Raw genomic sequence first — 21,584 nt, forward strand, 5'->3', positions numbered from 1 at the left:
TTAGAAGGCTCCCATGCTTGGTTTGTAGGTTCTACTTTTGCTGGCACGAATTGCTTAATGTTTTTTTTTTTTAAATCAAGGACTGTTACACTTTCCACTTACACTGAACTCACTAAGTATGCAGTTGATCCTTGTGGGCAGAGTGTTTTGATGTCAGAAAAGGAGGGTACCAGGGAAACGGGGAGTAGATGGAATGGGATCAGTTACAGTTATTGATGGAAGCAGCTTCCCCCCATCCCAGCTATTGCTTTTCTGATGGCTAAGGCAGCAGTCTAGTCCTGGTGGCATACTGGTTACCGCTCGGCTGGGATCCGCCACAGAGGCAGTTCTGCCCAATGTCACCCATAAGGTTACATTGACTTGAGTTGGCATTGACTCAGTGGTGGTGAGTTTGCATTAATAATACATATAGGTAGATGAGTCTGTCTCTTCCTAAAAAGTTGGCTTTTTCGCTATTCATGGTTGTAAAAATATGGAAAAATTGTAATTGCCCATCAGAGGAAGAGTGGATAAATATATTTTCATATATACGAGTGTACTGTGGATTATTGCACGAAGTTAAAAAACAAGGAGGAATTGGCAAAACACCCCATAACATGGGTGAGCTGTTATGGAAGACACTATGCTGAGTGAGATTAATCACAGAAGGATGAAGATACGAGTCCACTATTATAAAAATTCAAGAAAAGGTTGCTTCACTAAAGGAAAATTCTTTGATGGTTATCGGAAACATAAAGGGGAATCAAGGGAAGTCATTGGCTAGAGGGCTGTAAATGTTAACTTGGGTGATGGGAAAAACCAAATTTATGCCATCAAGTCAGTGCCGACTCTTAGTGACACTGCAGGACAGTGTAGAACTGCCCCCTGTGGATTTCCAGGGCAGTAAATCTTTTCAGGAGTGGAAAGCCTCATCTTTCTCTCTCAGAGTGGCTGGTGGTTTGGAACTGCTGACCTTGTGGTTAGTTCCCCAGTACATAACTACTACACCCCCAAGGCTGCCAGGGAAGACTGATGGAGGCAGGACATGACACTGGGAGTTTTGCAAGAGTTACAAAAAACAAGTATACTGTTATGCACGTAATCCTGACTTAGTAGTAACCTCTAGTAGCTTCCAAACTTGTCTGTCAGCTTGTTATGGATTGTGCGTGGCTGTGAAGCTGGAAGCTATATCACTACCAGCTATTTCAAATACCAGCAGGGTTATCCAAGGTGAACAGGTTTCAGCGGAGCTTCCAGACTAAGAACAGACTGTGTAGAAGGAACAGGCTATTCGTAGGAATTAGCCACTGAAAACCTTAGCAATAACAGTGGAACACTGTCTCAGGACTAGCAACAGCACATTGTCAGGTATCCTGTGAAAAGATGAGCCTCTCAGGTCAAAAGGCACTCAAACTGGGTCTCAGGAAAAGCTGCCTTATTAAAGTAGGGTCGGTCATAATGACGTGGATGGATAAAACCTTCGGGACCTTTCTTTGCTGAAGGGCATGACTGAAAGGGAGGATAAGCATAAACCGCTGCAAACATGTATTGGTGACTGGAACTTGGAATATATAAAGTACGAATCTAGGAAAATTGGAAGCTGACAACAATGAAATGGAACGCAGGAAGATGGATATCCTAGGCATTAGCTGAAATGGACTGGCAGTAATAATTTTGAACCAGATTATCATAGGGTTTACTCTGCTGGGAGTGAGACATCTAAGAGGAATGGAGTTGCATTTATCGTTAAAAAGAACATTTGAAGATCTGTCTGGAAATACATTGGGTAACACCTATACGCCTATAAGGAAACCCAAGCACTACATCATTCAAATTTACTAACCAACGACTTAAACTAGTGGTGAAGAAATTGAGAATTCAAACAACTTCTGAAATTGATTAGACCTGCAATCAAGATCCATTGATAATTACTGGTGATCAAAATGTGAACGTTGGAAACAAAATGGAAAGAAAATATGGCTTTAGTAACAGAAACAAAGCTAAGGATCACACGATTGTTTGCATGAATTTTGCAATACCAATGACTTCTATATTGCAAACAACACAAAAGGCGACTATATATTCACAGTTTTCCAGATGGAATACACAGAATAAAATTTGCTACATTGGTGGGAAGAGCTGTTGGAGAAGATTAAAATAAGCAGCTAAAAGTGAAGCCAGGGGCCGACTATGGTACAGACCACCAACTGCTCATATGTAAGTTCAAGTTGAAGCTGAAGAAAATTAAAACAAGTCCACCAGAGTGAAAATATTACCTGGAGTCTATCACACCTGAGAACATCTCCAGAGCAGATGTTGCACTGAACACCAATGACAGAAGACCTGAGTAACATCAAGAAGGCAGTGCACGAAGAAAGTAAAATGTCCCTAAAAAGAAAGATGGATGCCAGGGGGAAAAACCATGGCAAGAGAAGGCAAAGTAAAGCACTGTCATGGAATGCGCAAAGACCTGGAGTCAGAAAACCAAAAAGGACGAACTTGCTCAGCAGCTCTTAAGCATCAGAAACATCAAAAGAAGATGGAAGGAATATACAAGAGTAACTGGACTAACAGGGAAGAGTTGAGTGACGTGCAAGCATTTCAAGGGTTAGCCTATGATCAAGAACCAATGGCATTGAAAGAATGAGTACAGCCACACTGAAGGCATTAGTCTAAAACCAGGCTTCGGGAACTGCCAGAATTCCCATTGAAATGATTCAACAAGCACTCACTCACTCAGCTATGCTCAGAAATGTTGAAGTTAGTTAACTTAGCCGACTAGAAGAAATCCATATTCTCACCCATTCCAAAGAAAGGGTTCCATCAAAATGCATAAATTATAGATAACAATTTATCACACCACAGTAAAATTTTGCTGAAGATCATCCAGCAATGGTTGCAGCAGTACACTGACAGACATTCAGGCTGGGTTCAAGAGAGGACGTGGAACAAGGAATATCATTGCTGACATCAATGGATCTTGGCTAAAGCAGAGAATACCAGAAAGATATTTACTTGTGTTCTATTGACTATATAAAGGCATAGGCCTGTGTGGATAACAGCAAACTATGGATAACCTTGAGAAGAATGGGAATTCCAGAACGTTATGCAGAATGTATATGTATACGGATCAAGTGGCAGGTGTGTGTATAGAACAAGGAATTTAAAATCAAGAAAGGTGTGTGCCAGAGTCGTAACCTCTCTTCGTACTTACTCATCTGTATGATGAACAAATAATCAGAGAAGATGAATTACATGAAGAAGAATTTGTTCTCGGAATTGGAGGAAGATGTATTAACAACCTGCAATATGCAGGTGACATAACATTACTTACTGAAGGTGAGGAGGACTTGAGGTACATGCTGCTCAAGATCAAGGCTGCAACCTTCAGGATGGATGACATTCAATGCAGAGAGAATAAAAATCCTCACAACTTCACCATTGGGCAACAACTTGACAAATGGTGAAAAGATTGAAGCTGTCAAGGATTTGATCTTGCTTGGATCCAAAACGATGCTCATAGAAGTAGCAGACAAGAGAGCAAACAACACATTGCATTGGGTAAATCTGCTGCACAAGACACCTTTCAAGCCCATCTGTAGACAATGGGACATCCCCTTACAGAGGGGTCACAGGGAAGGGATGAGTCAACCAGGGTGCAGCATAGCTCTGATGAAACACACAATATTCCTCTGGATCCTGGAGGCTTCCTCACCCCCCCTCTGTCATGACCCCAGTGCTGCCTTCCACTGTGGGCTAGATGGAGCATGTGCACAGGTACAGATAAGAACTCAGGACACATGGAATCTCAGAACAGGAATGGGAATAGTGACACCAAAAGGGTAGGGGGAAGGTAGGGAGAGGAGGGGAGGAAGCAGAACATATCTCAATAAAGGACACATAATTACCACCACCCGCTCCTCCAGGTAGATGAACAACAGAAACCATGGGGGAAGGGAGTGAGACAGAGGTAGGGGTAAGATATGAAAATAATAATATTTTATAATTTATCAAGGGGTCACGTGGGCATGGAGGTTCGGAAAAAGAGGAGTTGATATCAAGGGCTCAAAAGAAAGTAAATATCTAGCAAAGAATGATGGCAACATATGTACAAATATGCTTGATACAATTGATGTGTGGATTGTTCTATAGTGCCCCAATAAGATGATCTTTAAAAAATAAAAAAGAAAGACATAGTGTTCCTTAGTTCAGCAAAATATGATCCCTTTCAGCCTGAACCTGAAGCCAACGTTGCTCTTATTCTACTTTGTCTCTTGGATTTAGAAATAACCTTCGTATTCTCTTTGATTCATGTCAAACCCCACAATAGTCAATAGGGAATCAGGAGAGATAAACCCCTCAGGACCAATAATGAGAGTAGTGATACCAGGAGGGGAAGGGGGGCTAGAAAGGGGAAACTGATCACAAGATCTACATATAACCCCCTCCCTGGGGAACGGACAACAGAAAAGTGGGTGAAGGAGACATGAGACAGTTTAAGACATGACAAAATAATAATAATTCATAAATTATCAAGGGTTCCTGAGGGAGGAGGGCAGGGAAGGAGGAGAGAAAATGAGGAGCTGATACCAAGGGCTCAAGTAGAAAGAAAATGTTTTGAGAATGATGATGGCAACAAATATACAAATGTGATTGACACAATGGATGGATGGATTGTAATAAGAGTTGTACGAGCTCCCAATAAAATTATTTTTAAAAGAAAAACAAAAGAGTTGTAAAAGCCCCAAGTAAAAATGAAAGAATGAATGAATGTAATTTTTTAAAAAGCATTAAAGAAATGAGGATGTTGCTTTGAGGACTAAGGTGTGTCTGATCCAGGTCATTGTATTTTCAATTGCTTCCCCTGCATGTGAAAGCTGGACACTGGATGAGGACGCCTGAAGGAGACTCGCAGCATTTGAATTACAGTGCCGGTGAAGAATCTTGAAAGTGCTGCCCAGAGAGCAAACAGATTGGTCTCGAAAGCAGCACAGCCAGTCTGCTCCTTAGAAACAAGGATGGCGAGACTCTGTCTCATCTACATTGGGCATGTTCTTAGGGGAGACCAGCCCCTGGAGGAGGACATCATGCTTGGGACAGGAGTGGGGCAGCAAAGAGGAGGATGATTCTTGATGAGATGGATTGACAGCGTGCCTGCGGAACATTTGCGAGCAATGTTAGAGCAAAGGGAAGCATTTCCCCAAGGACAAAGTTGTGAAGGATTGGGAAAGAGGAAGGAACAGAAGTAGACCGTAATGGGAAGGAAGTGGGATGAGAGAAAGGTTTGCCATGAATGAGCTGAAACACAATGCACATGAACCAGTGAACTGATGGTTTGCTCTGGAAGCCTTCGCTCAGTTTACAGTCCAAAGTTAAGAAAAAGAAGTTGGCTTTTTCCTAAATCTGGGGGCATCAAAGAAATGATGCAACTCCTCAGCGGCAACCAGGGTGTACATTTTGACAAAAATGAACCATGTCTTCCTATGGCGCCTCCCTAACAGCCTATAGCCCCAAGGCAAAGGGTGAGGTGTTATCCAGAGAGATGGGAGAAACAAGTCTAAATCCACATTCTCAAAGCCACGCGACTCTGCTTCATATGAGCCAAGACAGTTATCACACGGAGTATTTAATGACAATATAATTTTAGCTAATTTGTTAACATGACCACTAACAAGACACAACGACACCACTTACTGGGAGGGAGAGGCTTTTCCTTCGAGCGTTTCTTTAGGAAATCCTTTGGAGAAGGCAGTTCAACTTTCGCGGGTCCCATCGTTTTCATGGCAGCTTTAACTTTTTGAATGTCATCTTTCACGGATGTCTTAAAAACAGACGTGTACCTAACATTGAAACAATCATAAATTGTAGCAATTATCTTCCTAGTACACAAGATTCAAGCTTAACAAAGAGTATGATTATTTGAGTCTTGGTCATCAGCGTATGCAATCTCAGTAGACGCTCTGCGGGGAGAGAGCACTACCAGAGGAAAGTTGCTTGCAGTATTTTCTTAATTTAACATCTTTTGAAAAGGTGTAGGTGATGTGCCTTGCTTTTTCCTCCCCTCCCTTCTCTCCCCCCACCCCCCTTCCCTCCTTGCTTCCCTTTTTTCTAGCAGATCAGTCTGGAGTTTATTAATTTTATTGATCTCATCAGAGAACTAGGTGTTCATCGATTTTCTCTAATGTTTGCATTTTATTCCATTGATTTCTGCTCTGATGCGTATTATTTCTTCTCCTTACTTTGGGTTTAATTTGCATTTCTTTTTTGTTTCCTAAAATGCTTGCTGAGGTCATCGATTCCAAACTTTTATATTTTTCTGATTTACATTTTTAAAGCTAAAAAAAATCCTTCTAAGCTCTGCTTTAGCTGACTCGCACCAATTTTGATATTCCATTATTTTAATTCCGCTAAAACCCCTGTTATTTTCTATCTTCCTTAACTTAGAAGTCTATTTAGAAACATTGCTTAGTTTCCAAATATTTGAGGATTTGCCAGGTATTTTTATAATGATCTCCGTGGTAGTTAGATGATGGGCTACATATGATTTCAATCCATTTCAATTCTGATGCTTGTTTTATAGAACAAATTTAGTCTATTTTGGTAAATGTTCTGTATACACTTGAAAAGAAAATGTATTTCATGCTGTTGACCAATTGGTTGACAGTGTTTTTCTAGTGTTCTATATATTTATTGATTTTTGTCTACCCATTCTATTAATTATTGACAGAGATGGTGGTCTTGTGTCTTTCTTCTTTTAGTTATTTTAGGTTTTGCTTCGTATCTTTTGCACTTCGGTTTCCAGGTAAATACTATTTAGGTTTATTATCTCTTCTTGGAAAACTGACCCTTTACCATTGTACAAATACTACTATCCCTTTTCATATTCTGCACTCTAAAATATATTCCATCAGATATGAATAAGGCTATTCTCACAGTTTTGCTGATCTGTGGTTCCATGGTAGTATATTTTTCCATTACTAGACTTTTTACTGTCTATTTTTAAAGAAGTTCTCTTATATAAAGCACAGACTGGTGAGCCATTCCAACAATCTCATCCTCTTCCATGTGGTACACTTAGGCCATCATATTCAACATCAGCTTTAGTTTGTGCTTAACTTTGCCACTTTGCTATTGTTTTCTACATATTCTATTGTTCATCTTTCCTCTTTAACCTTGCCTTGATTTTCTTTTGATTTTATAGGCATTTTAAGGTTCACAGCACAAAGAACTAATATCAATTTTGCCTTCCAGCAACACCTTCACCTACGGTCTAAGAATCTTACAAAACAACACTTTGATATACCCGCTTCCACCCTTGCCCTAGTGCTGTGCGATGTTTCCCTTCTACGTGTGTGGTCAAGGCCACAGATCGTTGTGATTCGTGTTGTTGATGTTCCTAGGTACTGTCAAGTCAGGTCCAATTTAGAGGGACCCCATGTACAACAGAGCAAAATGTTACCCAGTCCTGTGCCGCCCTCACAGTCGTTGCAATGTCTGAGCCCACTGCCTCAGCCTATTGACCCATCTTATCGAAGGCCCTCGTGTACTATTGAGCCACTAGACTAGCAAACACGATGTCCTTTGCCAGTAATTGGAACATGCCCAAAGTTTGCAAGACGAAGTCTTCCTAACCTCTCTTCCAAGGAGCACTCTGGCTGTATGTTTTCCAAGACAGATGGCTAATTCTTCGCTAACACCGTAATTCAAAGGCATCAAATCTTCTTCAGTTTTTCGTATGCATTGACCATCTTTCAGATGCATTTTAATCAATTGAAAACACAGTGGCTCGAGTAAGGAACAGTCTGAGTCCTCAAAGTAACACGTTATGCTTTTGAACAATTTAAAGAGCTGTTTTGCAGATTTTCCCACTACAATAACATCATCTGATTTCTTGGCAGCTGCTTGCATGGACGTTGACTGGAATTCATACTGAAGGCTGGCTCTATCTTCATCAAGGCCGCCTCATTTCCACCAGGTAGGACTTGTCCTCTGCATATCGCAGGCTGTTAATGAGCCTTCCTCTGATCCTGATGCCAGTCTTCTTCATATAATCCAGCCTCTCTGAGTATTTGCTCAGCATCCACTGTGAGGAAATATGGTGTACATTTTCCCCCTTAGGTTCTCATGCTCAACGTTGCCAATTTGAACGCGCAGAAAGTATTGCAGAGAGCTGTTTTAATCTTGTTAAATTGTCCCACCTGTCTGAGTTTGTTTGTAATTAATGGATAGTCACTTGGTATACATTGTACTTTGTTGCTTCTTTGTATGCCTTGTAAATGTTGATTGGATGCACCCACCTCTTTTATTTGAAATCTTATGATTCAATTCTATATTACCTGTTGGTGAGCTGAATGTTTATTCATCTGTTATAGAAATCAGAAAGGTAAACATTCTACTTATGAATGATAGCTGTAATTTTCCCCCAAAATTAATGACAAAAATAATACATAAGTAAAAATCTTGGTTCCCTCAATTTCCAAAATTACCTTCTCAGAATAAGTTTTGCTTTTTAATGCATTGTTATTCCAGCTAAACTAGAGAAACACATTCATAGACATTCATATGTGTATAAGAAAAAGCTTTATATACAAGAGCAATTGAATATTGAGAAAAAATCCCAGTCCAGATCAAGTCCATAAGTCCGTTATTAGCCCATATATCCAATACCAATCTATAAATTCCTCTTTAGACTCAGAAAACACATGCAATGACTTAGAATGCAGGAAGATCACAGGCCAGTGGTGGGACATCTTGTGGACCTAGGGGCATTGTAAGCATCTCAGCAGTGGTGGGGTCTCCACATGGCTTCTATAGCTCAGGGAACTAGGGTAGTTCCAAGTGTCTTATCAGTTGCAATGTCTCCCAGGAAGTCAGCAGAGAGAGAGTGTGTCTCCTACCTCCAAGAAGGAATACAGGAGCTCCCAGAATCCTCAGGAGAAGGCTGTGCCCACACAGACGTCTCATTGGCTATGACCTGATTGACAGGCAGACACCACCCCTTCACTCTTATTCCTCTCAAATTAACAATTACATAACTACCACATGCATCTATTCACCTAGGAGTTGTACATTAATGTTTAAAACTTACACGGTGTGACATTTCCTTCGGATGGGTTCTCTTTAGAGAAGTAAATCAAGTGCTGGTGTACATATACATGGTTGTTGTTAGATGCCACTGAGTTCGTTCCCATTCACAGCCACAGTTGTTGGCATGTGGAGCCCATTGCTGCAGCCGCCAACGAAAGCTGAGTGGCATGAAGAAGAGCGCAGCATCAGGATCAGAGGTTGGCTGAACCACCTGCCATATGCAGATGACACAACCTTGCCTGCTGAAAGTAAAGGGGAAATGAAGCACGTGCCGGTAAAAATGAAGGGCCGTGGCCTTCCGTGTGGATCTCCCAACTCATTGTAAGGAAGACGAAAACCCTCATAACTGGGCCAAGAGGTCCCATTTCACGATAAATGGAGAAAAGGTTCAAGTTCTGAAGGATTTTGTCTGACTTGGATCCACAATCAGCGCTCATGGAAGCAGCAGTCAAGAGATCAAATAACATATTGCATTAGGTAAATTTGCTGCACAAGATGTCTTTAGAGCCTCGAACAGCAAGGACATTACTTTGAGGACTAAGGAGTGCCTGACTCCAGCCATGGGATTCTCCATTGCATCATATGCATGTGAAAGTTAGACTTTGAATCAGGCAGACCATGGAAGAATCGATGTATTTGAATTGTGGTTCTGGGGAAGACTACTGAAAGTACCATACCATAGACCGATAAAAGGACAAACCGATCTGTACATGGAGGAGGAAGGCGAGAGTGCGCCTTAGCGGAAAGGATGGCAAGACTTCATCTTCCATAGAGGAGAAAGACCTCATGTTTGGTCAAGTGGAGGGGCGGCGGGGCAGAGGAAAGCCTTGGGTGAGGCGGGCTGACAGCAGTGGGCTCAAGCACCGGGACAAGGATGGCGTGTGCGTGTGCAGTGCTCTGTTCTGTTGTCACGGGGTCGCAGCCAACTCGATGGCACCTACAACAACAACATGCTTTCAGCCAGTGTCAATTTATCTCCTTGAAGGCCTCTCCCCCGCCCCCCGACCCTTTTTTTTTTTTTTTACTTCCTACTTTACTAAGCATGATGTCCTTTTTCACAGACTGATCTCTCCTGGTAACGTGTCTAAAGTATGTAAGACTGAGTCTTGCCATCCTCGCTTCCAAAGAAAATCCTGGTTATACTTTAAAAAAAATCATTTTACTGGGGGCTCTTATAGCTCTTATAACAATCCATACATCCATGGTGTCAAGCACGTGTGTCCATATGTTGCCATCATCCTTTTCCAAACATTGTCTTTCTACTTGAGTCCTTGGTATCGGCTCCTCATTTTTCCCTCCCCCCTCACCCTCATGAACCCTTGATAAATTATAAATTATTATTTTTCTGGTTATACTTCTTCCGAGGTGGATCTAATACTTTCAACATTCTTCACCAACACCATAATTCAAACGCGTCAATTCTTCTTCAGTCTTCCTTGTTCAATGTTCAACTTTCACATGCAACTTTCACCAATTAAAAATACTGTGGCTCAAAATGGTGTGCTTGCTCTTCGACAGTTTAAAGCAGTGTCATGCAGCAGATTTACCCAATGCAGTGTGCTTCTTGATTTCTTCACTGTTGTCCGCATGAGCAAAACTAAGCAAAATGAAATCCTCAACAATTTCAATCTTTTTGCTGTTTATCATGATCCTGTCTATTGTTCTAGATGTAAGAATTTTGGTTCTTTACCATGAATTGTCATTCATACTGAAGGCTGCAATTCTTGATCTTTATCAATAAGTCCTTCAAATCTGCCTCATTTTCAGTAAGCAAAGTTTTGTCATCTGCATACACAAATTGTTAATCAGCCTTTCTCTGATCCTGATGCTACATTCTTCTTCATGTAGTCAGCTTCTCAGATTATTTGCTCAGCACAGACTGAATAAATATGATGAAAATATACGACCCTGATGCACACAGTATTCCCTAATTTTGTTCAAACAACTTCCTCTTGATCTATGTACAGGCTCCACATGTGTACAATGAGTTTTGGAATTCCCGTTCTTATTGATACTATATATTGTTATGATCACACAGCCTTTGAACAACCAATAAAACATGTAAATATTTTTCTAATATTCTCTGATTTCAGTCGGTTCATCTGCGTTTGGCAATGATACCCCTCATTCCACATCCTCTTCTCAATCTGGCTTGAATTTCTGGCAGCTTCCCATTGTTGGATGATCTTCAGCAAAAATTTACTTGCATGTGATATTAATAATATCATTTAATAATTTCCACATTCTGTTAGGTCACCTTTATTTGGAATGGATACAAATATGGCTCCGTTACAGTTCGTTGGCCGAGTAGCTGTCTTGGCATAATTGGGTGAGTGCTTCATCAGCCTGTTGAAACATTTCTCTTGATATTCTGTCAACCCTGGGGCCTTGCTTTTCATGAATGCCCGCAGTTCAGCTTGAATTTCTTCCTTTACTATCATTGGTTCTTGATCATATGCTACTTCTTGGAATGTTTGAATGTCCATCCACTAGTTCCTTTTAGTACAGTCACTCTGTATACTCCCTCCATTTTCTTTAGATATTTCCTGCACTGGTCAATATTTTGCCATTGGAATCTTTCAAGATTGAAACTTGGGGCTTGAATTTTTTTCTTCAATTCTTTAAGCTTAATGTATGTAGAGCACATTCTTCCTTTTGGATTTCTAGTTCCAGGTCTCTGCTCATTTCATTACAAAGCTTTATTTCGTCTTCTTGAGGTACTCTCTGAAATTTCTGTTCAGCTCTTTGACTTCACCATTTCTTTTATGGGCTTTAGCTACTATAAGATCAAGAGTCAGTTTCAGAGAAACTTGAAATCCATTTTGATCTTTGCTTTCTTGTAATGACCTTTTGTCTTCAGCATGTATGATATTCTTGATATCATCCCACAGCTCATCAGGTCTTCTGTTATTAATATTCAGTGACTCAAATCTATTCTTGAGATGTTCTCAAAATTCAGGTGGCATACACCAAGGCCATCGTTTTTCCCCCATAGGCTTGTTTTAATTTTCTTCAACTTACATATGAACAGTTGATGGTCGGTTCCACAGTCAGTCGTCGGCCTTGTTTGGGCTGCTGACACTGAGTTTTGCCATCATCATTTTCCACAGATGTTGTCAGTTTGATTTCTGTGTATTCTCTCTGGCAAAGTCCACGTGTACAGGAGCCATTTATGTTGTTGAAAAAACGCATTTGAGAAGTCCTTGGTCTTACAAAATTCTTCATGTGACCTACAGCTTCATTTCAATCGACAAGGTCATATTTTCCAACAACTTTTGTTGTTTCCAACCGTAACGTTGTAATCACCGGTAATTATCAATGCATCTTGATTGCATGTTTGATCAGTTTCAGACTGAAGCAGTTGGTAGGAGTCTTCAGTTTATCTCTAGCTTCAGTCGCTGGTATGAAATTTTAAGTAATCACTGCCCGAGTCAAAGCAGTCAGTGTCAGTCCTTGTCAGCACACTAATGCTTTCCGCATCGATCTTGATGGGTTCCATTTCAATGTTAACTTCCAATCTTCTGAGTCGCATGTCGTATACTGCAAACTCTGATCGTGACATCTCGCCAGTTGTTTCATTTAGTTTTGAACGGTGCCCATCATCTAGTAAAAGTCTCGAAAGCATGCCTCCATCCATGTCATTATTGTCAGCTTCACTTTGAGGAGACAGCTCTTCTCCAGTCGTACTTTGAGTGCCGTCAGGCCCCAGGGACTCATCTATATATGCACCACATCTGACAATGTTCAGCTGCTCTGCATAAGGTTTTTAATAACCAATTCCTCTGAAGTGGACAAGCTAAACCTTCTTCGTAGCCTTTTCTTAGTCTGGAAACTGTCGAATCTTATTTACCTTGGACTACCCTGTTGGTATTTAAACTTCAAGTGGCACATCTTCCAGCAACACCACAACATGCAAACCACCATATAGTGGGAGAGGACGATCTCATGGAAATGACTCACACAGTTGAAGAGGCTGGCAAGTCCAAGTCTAAGAGAGCCTTTTCCTGATTTCTATCACTGCAGCAGTGGAGGAGTCCAAGATCAGAAGGACAGAGAACAGACTGCTGGTTCATAGGCAGTCAAAGTTAACGACTCCCCAAACCAGCAGACAACAGGGCTAGTTTCTGGTTTCCCAAAGAACTGAGGCCAGACAATGAGGAAACATGCAGAATCCAGATCAAGCAAAAAGCCATAGAACTTTGCCAGAAGGTCCATCAATAATAAATGGAAGTCACACATCTGAAGAATCTCTCTTTCAACTGAATGGCTACTCACAGCAAAACTCATGGAAGTGATTAAATTATATCTGATCTCATCAGACAGGATGACTGCATGATTAGTTAGCTACTAAACTATATAAAAACTGCCAAGTCACTGAGAATCTTGGGCCAGCCAAGTTGACAGGCAACTTAAACCATTATAGATATAATTGCTTCTACATATTAAACTTTTTCTTTACAATGGCTGATTTTACTTGTTTTGTTTGTTTTCCTGGGTGGTGGTGTTTTATTATAAAGGTCCAGGAAATGATTTTATTGACACAATTGGCCCTAATCTTTCTACTTACTATTAGATGTGGGTTAGAGATAAAACTGTTATTGTCATTTTTGGTAAATATATAACCTTTATGGTTTATTGCCAAATACTACCATAATAAGTAATATTATTAAGTCCCTAGATATACATTTTGAAAACAGCTTGTCTTCAAAGGTACCTAAAGAAATAATATTAGTTAAACGTTGGGACAGGTTGTGAGTGATTGATTGCATTGTTTTCTCCCCTTAGTACGTGAAAATGACATTCGGTTAAAAACATTTAAAAATAAAATTCAGGCCAAAAGTATTGCACCTTTTTTTCATTGTATGAAAACATGAGGAGCATATTATTAGAAATATCTCCAAATTATTGCTTGGAGAGAATTTGACATGCACCAAGTACCCCATTAAGTCTGCCTACAAATGGAGAAGTGGGTCTTCAATTCAGTCTCATGAAAATTTCAAGTAGTCAGTGACCCAGGGGATGCCAATTCTAGCCCAGGAACGGCTGGTTTTCAAGTCTGCTTCTGCACGGAACACCACCTCCCATCTGAATGCTGCTTGAATGAGCTGAACTGCAATGGCTTGTCAGAAGGGTGCACAGGTATCGTAGTCAACTAGATCTACGCTGACACAGGAGCTACCAGGCACCTGCGGACATTGAGTAATTGAAATGTGGGGAGTGCCAGGTACAGATGTCGTAATATTTGGAATCTATTGGGCTAAATAAATATATTATTAAATTCATCTTACATGTTGTACTTAACTTTTTCCAAGTCACTGCGAGGAAGTTTTAAATTACACTTGTGACTTACAGTATATTTATCCTGGGGAGGGTTGATCAAGATACCTACCTTTGGTTTTAAACGACACAATCAGGTAACTGCTTATGAAGAGCACATCGTGTCAATGGCTCCAAAACTGCATTCGTGAAGTTCTATTTGGGCATTAGGCTAGTGGTGTCCTATGAGAGACGTATGAATCCCCATGTACTTAATGTGTGTTGCTAAGCAGTCTTTGTGACATTACATATATTTTCTCCACTCTGCATGAGCCTTGGAGGAAATAAGTTTCTCGTCCCATACCCAGAAGGCTTTTACTTCTCCTCAGCTATTACCTTGTTTTTTATCTTAAAGACGACGTGACTGTGAGCGCAAATGATCTTTTAGGGACCACGTGAAGAATTCCCTTCTTTTCTGAGTTGGTTGCTTTATAGTTTGCTCTGAATCACATTTGTATCAGGCACGAAGCCACCATACGAGGCGGCTTCAAAATGTTTGTGGAAAAACAACACTGAAACATCATGGGAAATTTCCTCAAACTTTTTGAAGCCTGCTTGTATAGGAATTTAAAGCATGTATTTTGTGTGCAACTTTATGTGTGGTGGTACCTTATTTTTCTATGATTGTTTTCCATTGATTTTGGTATTCTCATTAACTACATCTTAAGGAATTATAAAAAGATTATAGAAAAAGTTACAAGTCATAACTGATAAATTATACATTATCTGACCCTGAAGACATATCAAAGCAAAAGGGGCTCATTAGATTTGTTTTGCATTATGTGCTCACGCCCAAAAGCAAAAGTACAAGCCAGTTAGCTACAGGCTTCGGAGTCAAACTTGTATCTGAAATCTGGCTCTTCCTTTCCCAAACGACCTCCATTTTCTGGTCTGTTTCTGCTATACCACTGCGATAGCACTAACCTAATCGGTGGTGTGGAAATGGCATGATGATTGCCAAAAAGCACAACGGTACCTGGCACATTATAAACATGCACACGGAATATATTAGTGGGAGTCGTAGCAACAGTTGTCATCGTCATAGCAGTATTTTGACATTATTATTGTTTTGGAGATCCACTTCTAGTTAAACTTTACAACTGTTTAGTCTTGCTGTCTGAAAAGCCAGGTTGTGGTGTGGAAATGATTGTTATGAGATAGACAGAGAGTGACAGTCTTTCATGACCTGTGAAAAACCGATTTCATACTAATATCCAAGATCGTGTACATTATGTTTCGGATACTGAACCTTGTTCTGTAGTGGAACCCCCTTCGTCAAACATCTAACATTCACAGAAGTTCACATTTATCTACAAATTTCCCTGGAGCTAATGTTAAAAACTGTTATCAATATGCAAAACATCAGAGCGGTGTGCTAATATTTTTTGCCATATGGGTATAACTATCGAAGTCTAAACCAGAGGCAAGAACTCACAATGAACAAACATTAAGCAAGCAAATGCCCATGGAATGACATTCTCCCAGCTGTGTCCATCTTTCTCTGGCACCTCCATGTCTGAAGAGGAACAGTGCCTTCTGGAATTTTCCCTTCCACAACCCAGTTTCCCAGGCCTTCAGCTATGTTCTCCCTGTGGTTCTGTCACTGCAGTCTGCACCCTCCAGCTTCTCTGAGGGAGAACGGCGTGGTCATCTGTTTCTGGAAAGATTACAGCCTTGCCGTTGCTGTGCCATCACATTGATTCTGGCGCACAGAGACCTGTGCACCCCACCCTGCACCATCTTCACAATCGTTGTTTGAGCCCATTGTGACAGCCATTGCGTCAACCCATCTTGTCTGAGTCTTCCTCTCTTTCACTGCCCCTCTACTTTGCCATGCACGATGTCCTTCCCCGGTGACTGGTCTCTCTCGAGAACATGTCCAAAGCCTTGGAAACCAGGCTATGAGTTGCAGTTGCCATAGTGGCAGTGGGTTGGTTCTGCATTGTTATATCAACTGTAACCCTGTGGTGCTGTAGGATAAGCACTGCACTGTTAACTGCAAGGTCTGTGGTTCAAATTCACCAGTTGCTAATAGGAGAAAGAGGAGGCTCTCCGCTTCTCTAAAGATTTACAGTCTAGGAAACTCTAGGGGGCTGTTCTACTCTGTCCTATAGGGTATGACTTGAAATCAGTTTGGTAACAATGGGTAAATAGGAACTGTTAATTCCATGATAAAAATTATATCTATCTATCTAATCTATCTATATAGTAGTTACATAATCTCATGGCAACTTGATACATAGAGTGAAGGGGTAGAGTCTAGTCTGTCAGTTGGGTCACAGTCTGATGGTACCTCCTCATGGGTGTGGATTTCTCATAAGGAGGGTGCTGGGAACTTCCCCCCTCTCTCTCTGCTTCAATTTCCTCTTGAGCCACTTCGAGTCACGCTGATGGCAGCCAGAGCCATGGAGATGCGTCCACCACCATTGGATCTACAAGACTTTGCACCTTCCTGCATGCTGCATCATTGCCTGTGACTGTGTGGGTCTGAATAGGGATTTATAGACTATTATCAGACTTATGGAATAGTATTGGGCTTACAGACTTGAACTGGACTGGGCTGGGATGTTTACTTGATATATAATTACTTCTTGATACAAAGTTGTCTCCTACTGTGTTGGACAGGGTTCTCTAGAGAGACAAACCAGATTGCTAGTAATTATATATAAATATATTTATAAAGATAGATATATAATTCAAGAAATAAACCGTTAAATAATATACAGATAGATAATACAAGAAATTAACAGTTAAGTTATAAAGCAGTGAGACACTAGCAGTCCTTCAAGTTTTTGAGAGCTGCCAGTTACTAGTCCCCTTCTGTAGAGAGAGCTGGGCTATATATACCCAGGCAGCAAACTGCAGGGCAGGTCCCCAACTGTCATCAACTGTTGGTCCCCAGCTCCAGAGATGAACATTCCAATCATGTAGGCTTAAAGGGACCTCAACTTACAGCGACACAGTCCACATGCTAGGCATCCCACAGGTAGTGTACCCCTTTAAACTGAGGCACAGAACAAGCAAGCCATTTATCCCTCTGCCCTTCAGTTAATCCTACTTGTGTTGATCGGCCAGGCAGGCACAATAAACTATAGCACCTACCCACATATAAGTGTCCCTGAATTTGTTTCTCTAGTCAACCTGGTCTAACATAGTATATATATTTACAATGTATGTATTTATTCAATACTTATATAGTATGTATTATGCATTCAAGCTTGCAGATAAACATAAGATTAGTTTGGTAAAAATGACTTGGGAGATGACAAGAAGTGTTATAACCGTGGAAGACCGTTTAGCCAGATAAAAAATATGAACAACTATTTCTAACACTAATTACAAAATTATTTTGCAACCATATATTGCAACAATTGAGATCTTAGCATAAAATTTCATTTTTTCAAAAAGAAAAAACCAAACACCAGAATATTCTTGACTTTCTTTTAAAAATAGGTTTAATTTTAAGAAGCTACTCTTTTCTCTAGTTGAACTCTTGGCTGAAATTAGTCAGCAAATTAGATGAACTGAGTATCTCAGTACTAAGTAATCATGCCATCTGTCTTTTTGTTTTTTCAGGAAGGAATAGTTATTTATTAAAGTATCTACAGAAGTCTTGTTGGCTTAAATTTTAATGTGTTTTACACCTTCCTGTCATCGAAAGGGAGCCTGATGGCATAGTGGTTGTGTTGGGTTGCTTACCCCAAGGTCAGCAATTCAGAACCACCAGCTGCTCCTGCAAAGATTGACAGTCTCAGAAAGTCACAGGGGGCAGTTCCACCATCTTATAGTGTCACCATGAGTTAGCATCGACTCATTGGCCATTTTCTTTCTTTTTTAAAAAAATAAATCATTTTATTGGGGCTCATACAACTCTTATCAGAATCCATACATACATCAATTGAGTGAAGCACCTTTATACATTCGTTGCCCTCGTCATTCTCAAAATTCGCCTTCTACTTGGGTTCCTGGAATCAGCTCATTTTCCTTTTGGGGGCATTTTTAAGGGTTCATAATAGTCAAGGAAGGAATTACTCAGATAAATCTCTGAAAAATCAGTAAGATAATTGAATAAAATGGATGGTAGTAAATCAGAATGGGAAATTCCAAAAATGAAACTGTCATTATGTTAACCCCAATGAAAAATGGGGAGGCTGCTTAAAGCATGAAATCCTTCCATTTTCAAAAAGTGTACATGGCAAAATTCCACACTGGGAAGTCTGACGCCCGATTCTGAGAAGAGCAATAGCGAGAATCTTCAGTAAGTTCATAGAGAAGCAATGCTTGTTTTAACCCATTTGTAATTTCAGGCCATGGCAAGCAAACATTACTTAAAAAATAAGGTTATTAGATAGGAATATGTGGTACACATAATTATATGCACCTCAAGGCTAGCAAAGTCTGAAGCGACAGATAAGTACAACTGGATGATATGATTAATGGAACCATATTTATCTAGAGAGAAGTATTCTAGTGGTCTAATGGAATGCCAAGTATTTGCCCTGTTGATGCTAGATGGAGAAGAGACAGACATACGTATCAGATTTGTAAATCTGGATGGGATGGTCAGCAGTCTGTGGGAGATATTCATAAGTCAGAAATATTTCCGTAGATCAAAGGTGGAGACTATCGGACCTGTGGTTGTCTACGGCCTGCAAAGTCATCAATACCAGCTAACATCACATGCCTCACCAGCGCTTCAGCTCAATTCTAACTCATAGTGCCCCTGTGGGACAGGGAGAACTGCCCCTGTGGGTTTCGGTGCCTGTATACCTTTACAAAACAGAAAGCCTCATCTTTTAAGAGCAGCTTATGTATTTGAACATAAATAAAAACATGGTGATTAAAGGACAGGAGGTAATGGGTCCATAAACTATTCAGACCATATGGCCATACTGATTTAATAAAGAGAGAAAGAGAATAATTAAGAGCTATTAAAGAAATAGAGCTACTCATAGAAAGATGAGGCACTTGAATACTCATGCATCCTGAGTAACTCAAACTGTGATTACTGAATCATGATCTCCCATTAAATCGAACCCTTTCAGAGCTTAAATCCCAGCTCATAGTCAACTGCAGAAAAGCCTTGATCCCCACACTTCAGTCCAGTCACATATGCATCTATTCAGTCACATCGCTATGTTCTCAGCATTTACTAACTGGAACTCTCATTGGGGTCTTCAGTAACATGCTGCTTTGTTGTAGACCTTCTGATGCTTATACTTCAATTCCCCGAGTCGACCACATAACCCTCTGAGGTTTGAGAGATCACAGGGGAATCAGTTGTGGGTTTCCCCCATGAATCATCTACCTCTTTGTGGAAGATGGATAATCATCTTACCAGGACTGCAAGAGAAGGCTGCTGTGTACTTGGGTTATTCAGACTCTGCAATGCCAATGGGCTTTGTAGCTTAACGTGTTTCTTTTTGTTATATTTAATTCTTATTAGTAGTACGAAGGTTGGGTCAGGATAAATTCATGTTAGTGTGCTGAGAGACAATGGTTTAAATATTTTATTGTTCTGTTTTTAATAAATGAATGGTTTGCATGTATTCCATGGTATCAAACAACAAACACACATGGTTGTTGGTGCCATGGTGTAGGTTACTTTTTGTTGTTGTTGGCAATACTATTTTGTGATAGTCCTATCCCTACTTAGTCCTTCACAGGGAAGCCAAGGGTTCATGCTCCCCACCGATCCCCAACAACTGGTACAGGGGGGCAGTGGTAGATGCACAAAAGGAGCTGGGTTCATGCTTGCAAAATGAACAAAAATGGCTTCTACTAAATTTTCTGAACACAAACAAGAAAAACACACCTTGATACAGCAAGGATTTTTAATTCGCCAAAAATCAGAATTAGCAAAATCTCTGAATAGTCATATTCAATACTCTGTGGAAAGCACATTTTACCAAAGGATTACAGAAATGAAGAGTTGTATTATGTATTCTATAGTATTGGCTCAGTGTCCATTCAACAGTAGTTAATTGAAATACTCATAACCCCTGCACTGTATAACTTATTTTATTTTCTCCAATCTCTATTAGAGATTGTGAAGCTAATGGATATACAATATAGGCACTGCACTGGTTGACATCAGTTATTTGCTGAGGCTTAAAATGGAAGGAATTGCCCACTTTTTGAAGATGTTCTATACCTGTGATAAAGTTTTTTGTCAACTTGGCTGGGTCAGGGTTCTCAGCTGTTTGGCAGTTCAGAGCTAGTAATCCCCATGATGGGCTCTAACACAAGGGAATCAACCCCATTAAGAGATCTGCTGTGCCAATCAGCTGAAAGGAGGGTTGCTCAGGGGTGTGGCCTGTTTCCAATATGAGGGAATACTATGGAAAAACTTGGCTTGCTATTTGCTGGATCTGAATCCTGCATCTGGTTTGTTGACCTCTGTTTCTTGGGATTTGAGCCAAGGGCAGCCCATTTGCCTGCAGATCCTGGGAGTTGTCAGCAGCCTGCTCTAAGCAGCTGGCCTTGGATTCATTTGTCTCTGCAGGCACAAGTCTGTTGGCCTCCAACCATGTTTGGCTTCGTCAGCCCCTTCAGCTACATAAGTCCGGACAGGCTTCCAGCCTAGGAGCTAACCTATGATCTGGAAATCTGCAGCACTTTCTGATCTGGAAATTTGCTCACTTCTATAACCGTGTGCAGAACTTTCTGAATACAAATACACACACACACAAGCTTCAATGATTTTGCTTCTCTAGAGAACTCAGCCCAAAACATCACTAAGTACTTTCTACTAGAAATAATGACTATTAGACCAGAAAAGGACCTTAGGTATTAACTAATCCACTTACTTGTTTTAGACAAGAAAACAGGCCGAAGCACAAATGAAAATTTGTTCAAGATCTCAAAATCAGCTGCAGAGCCTATTGATTACTACTACTTATTGTTATTTCAGTCCCCCGTTCTCTCCGTGTGGTCCTGACTTGCGTAAGAGGCAGCACATGTTTCAAGTCTTCGGAGGGATGAGGTGTTCTTCATTAGTGACCTCCTTTCCTCCCAACCGACAGAAAAGGGTTCCAAAAAGGTGTTTGCACATGAGAGTCCTTAAGAGTGCTTCCGTGGTGGTGACTTTTCTGAGATGACACGCTGGAACCGACTTGAAGGTAACAGGTCACAGTTTTATAAAAGGAGCCCCAGGAGGTGCAACTGGGTTCATTGTTGGCTGTTAACTGAAGTCACTGGTT

General features: G+C 40.6%; 1 protein-coding gene across 1 annotated transcript in view; it reads right to left on the bottom strand.

Annotated features, from left to right (window-relative positions):
- ENKUR (enkurin, TRPC channel interacting protein) overlaps window positions 1-21,584 on the bottom strand; it is a 41,857-nt gene that overhangs the window by 18,145 nt on the left and 2,128 nt on the right. Inside the window, exon 2 of the mRNA XM_075552529.1 lies at window positions 5,674-5,819. Within this exon, the coding sequence (XP_075408644.1) occupies window positions 5,674-5,819 (146 nt within the window). The remainder of the gene's footprint in view (window positions 1-5,673; window positions 5,820-21,584) is intronic.

This window comes from Tenrec ecaudatus, chromosome 6 (genome assembly GCF_050624435.1).
Source record: "Tenrec ecaudatus isolate mTenEca1 chromosome 6, mTenEca1.hap1, whole genome shotgun sequence".
In the NCBI taxonomy this organism is placed as follows: Eukaryota; Metazoa; Chordata; class Mammalia; order Afrosoricida; family Tenrecidae; genus Tenrec; species Tenrec ecaudatus.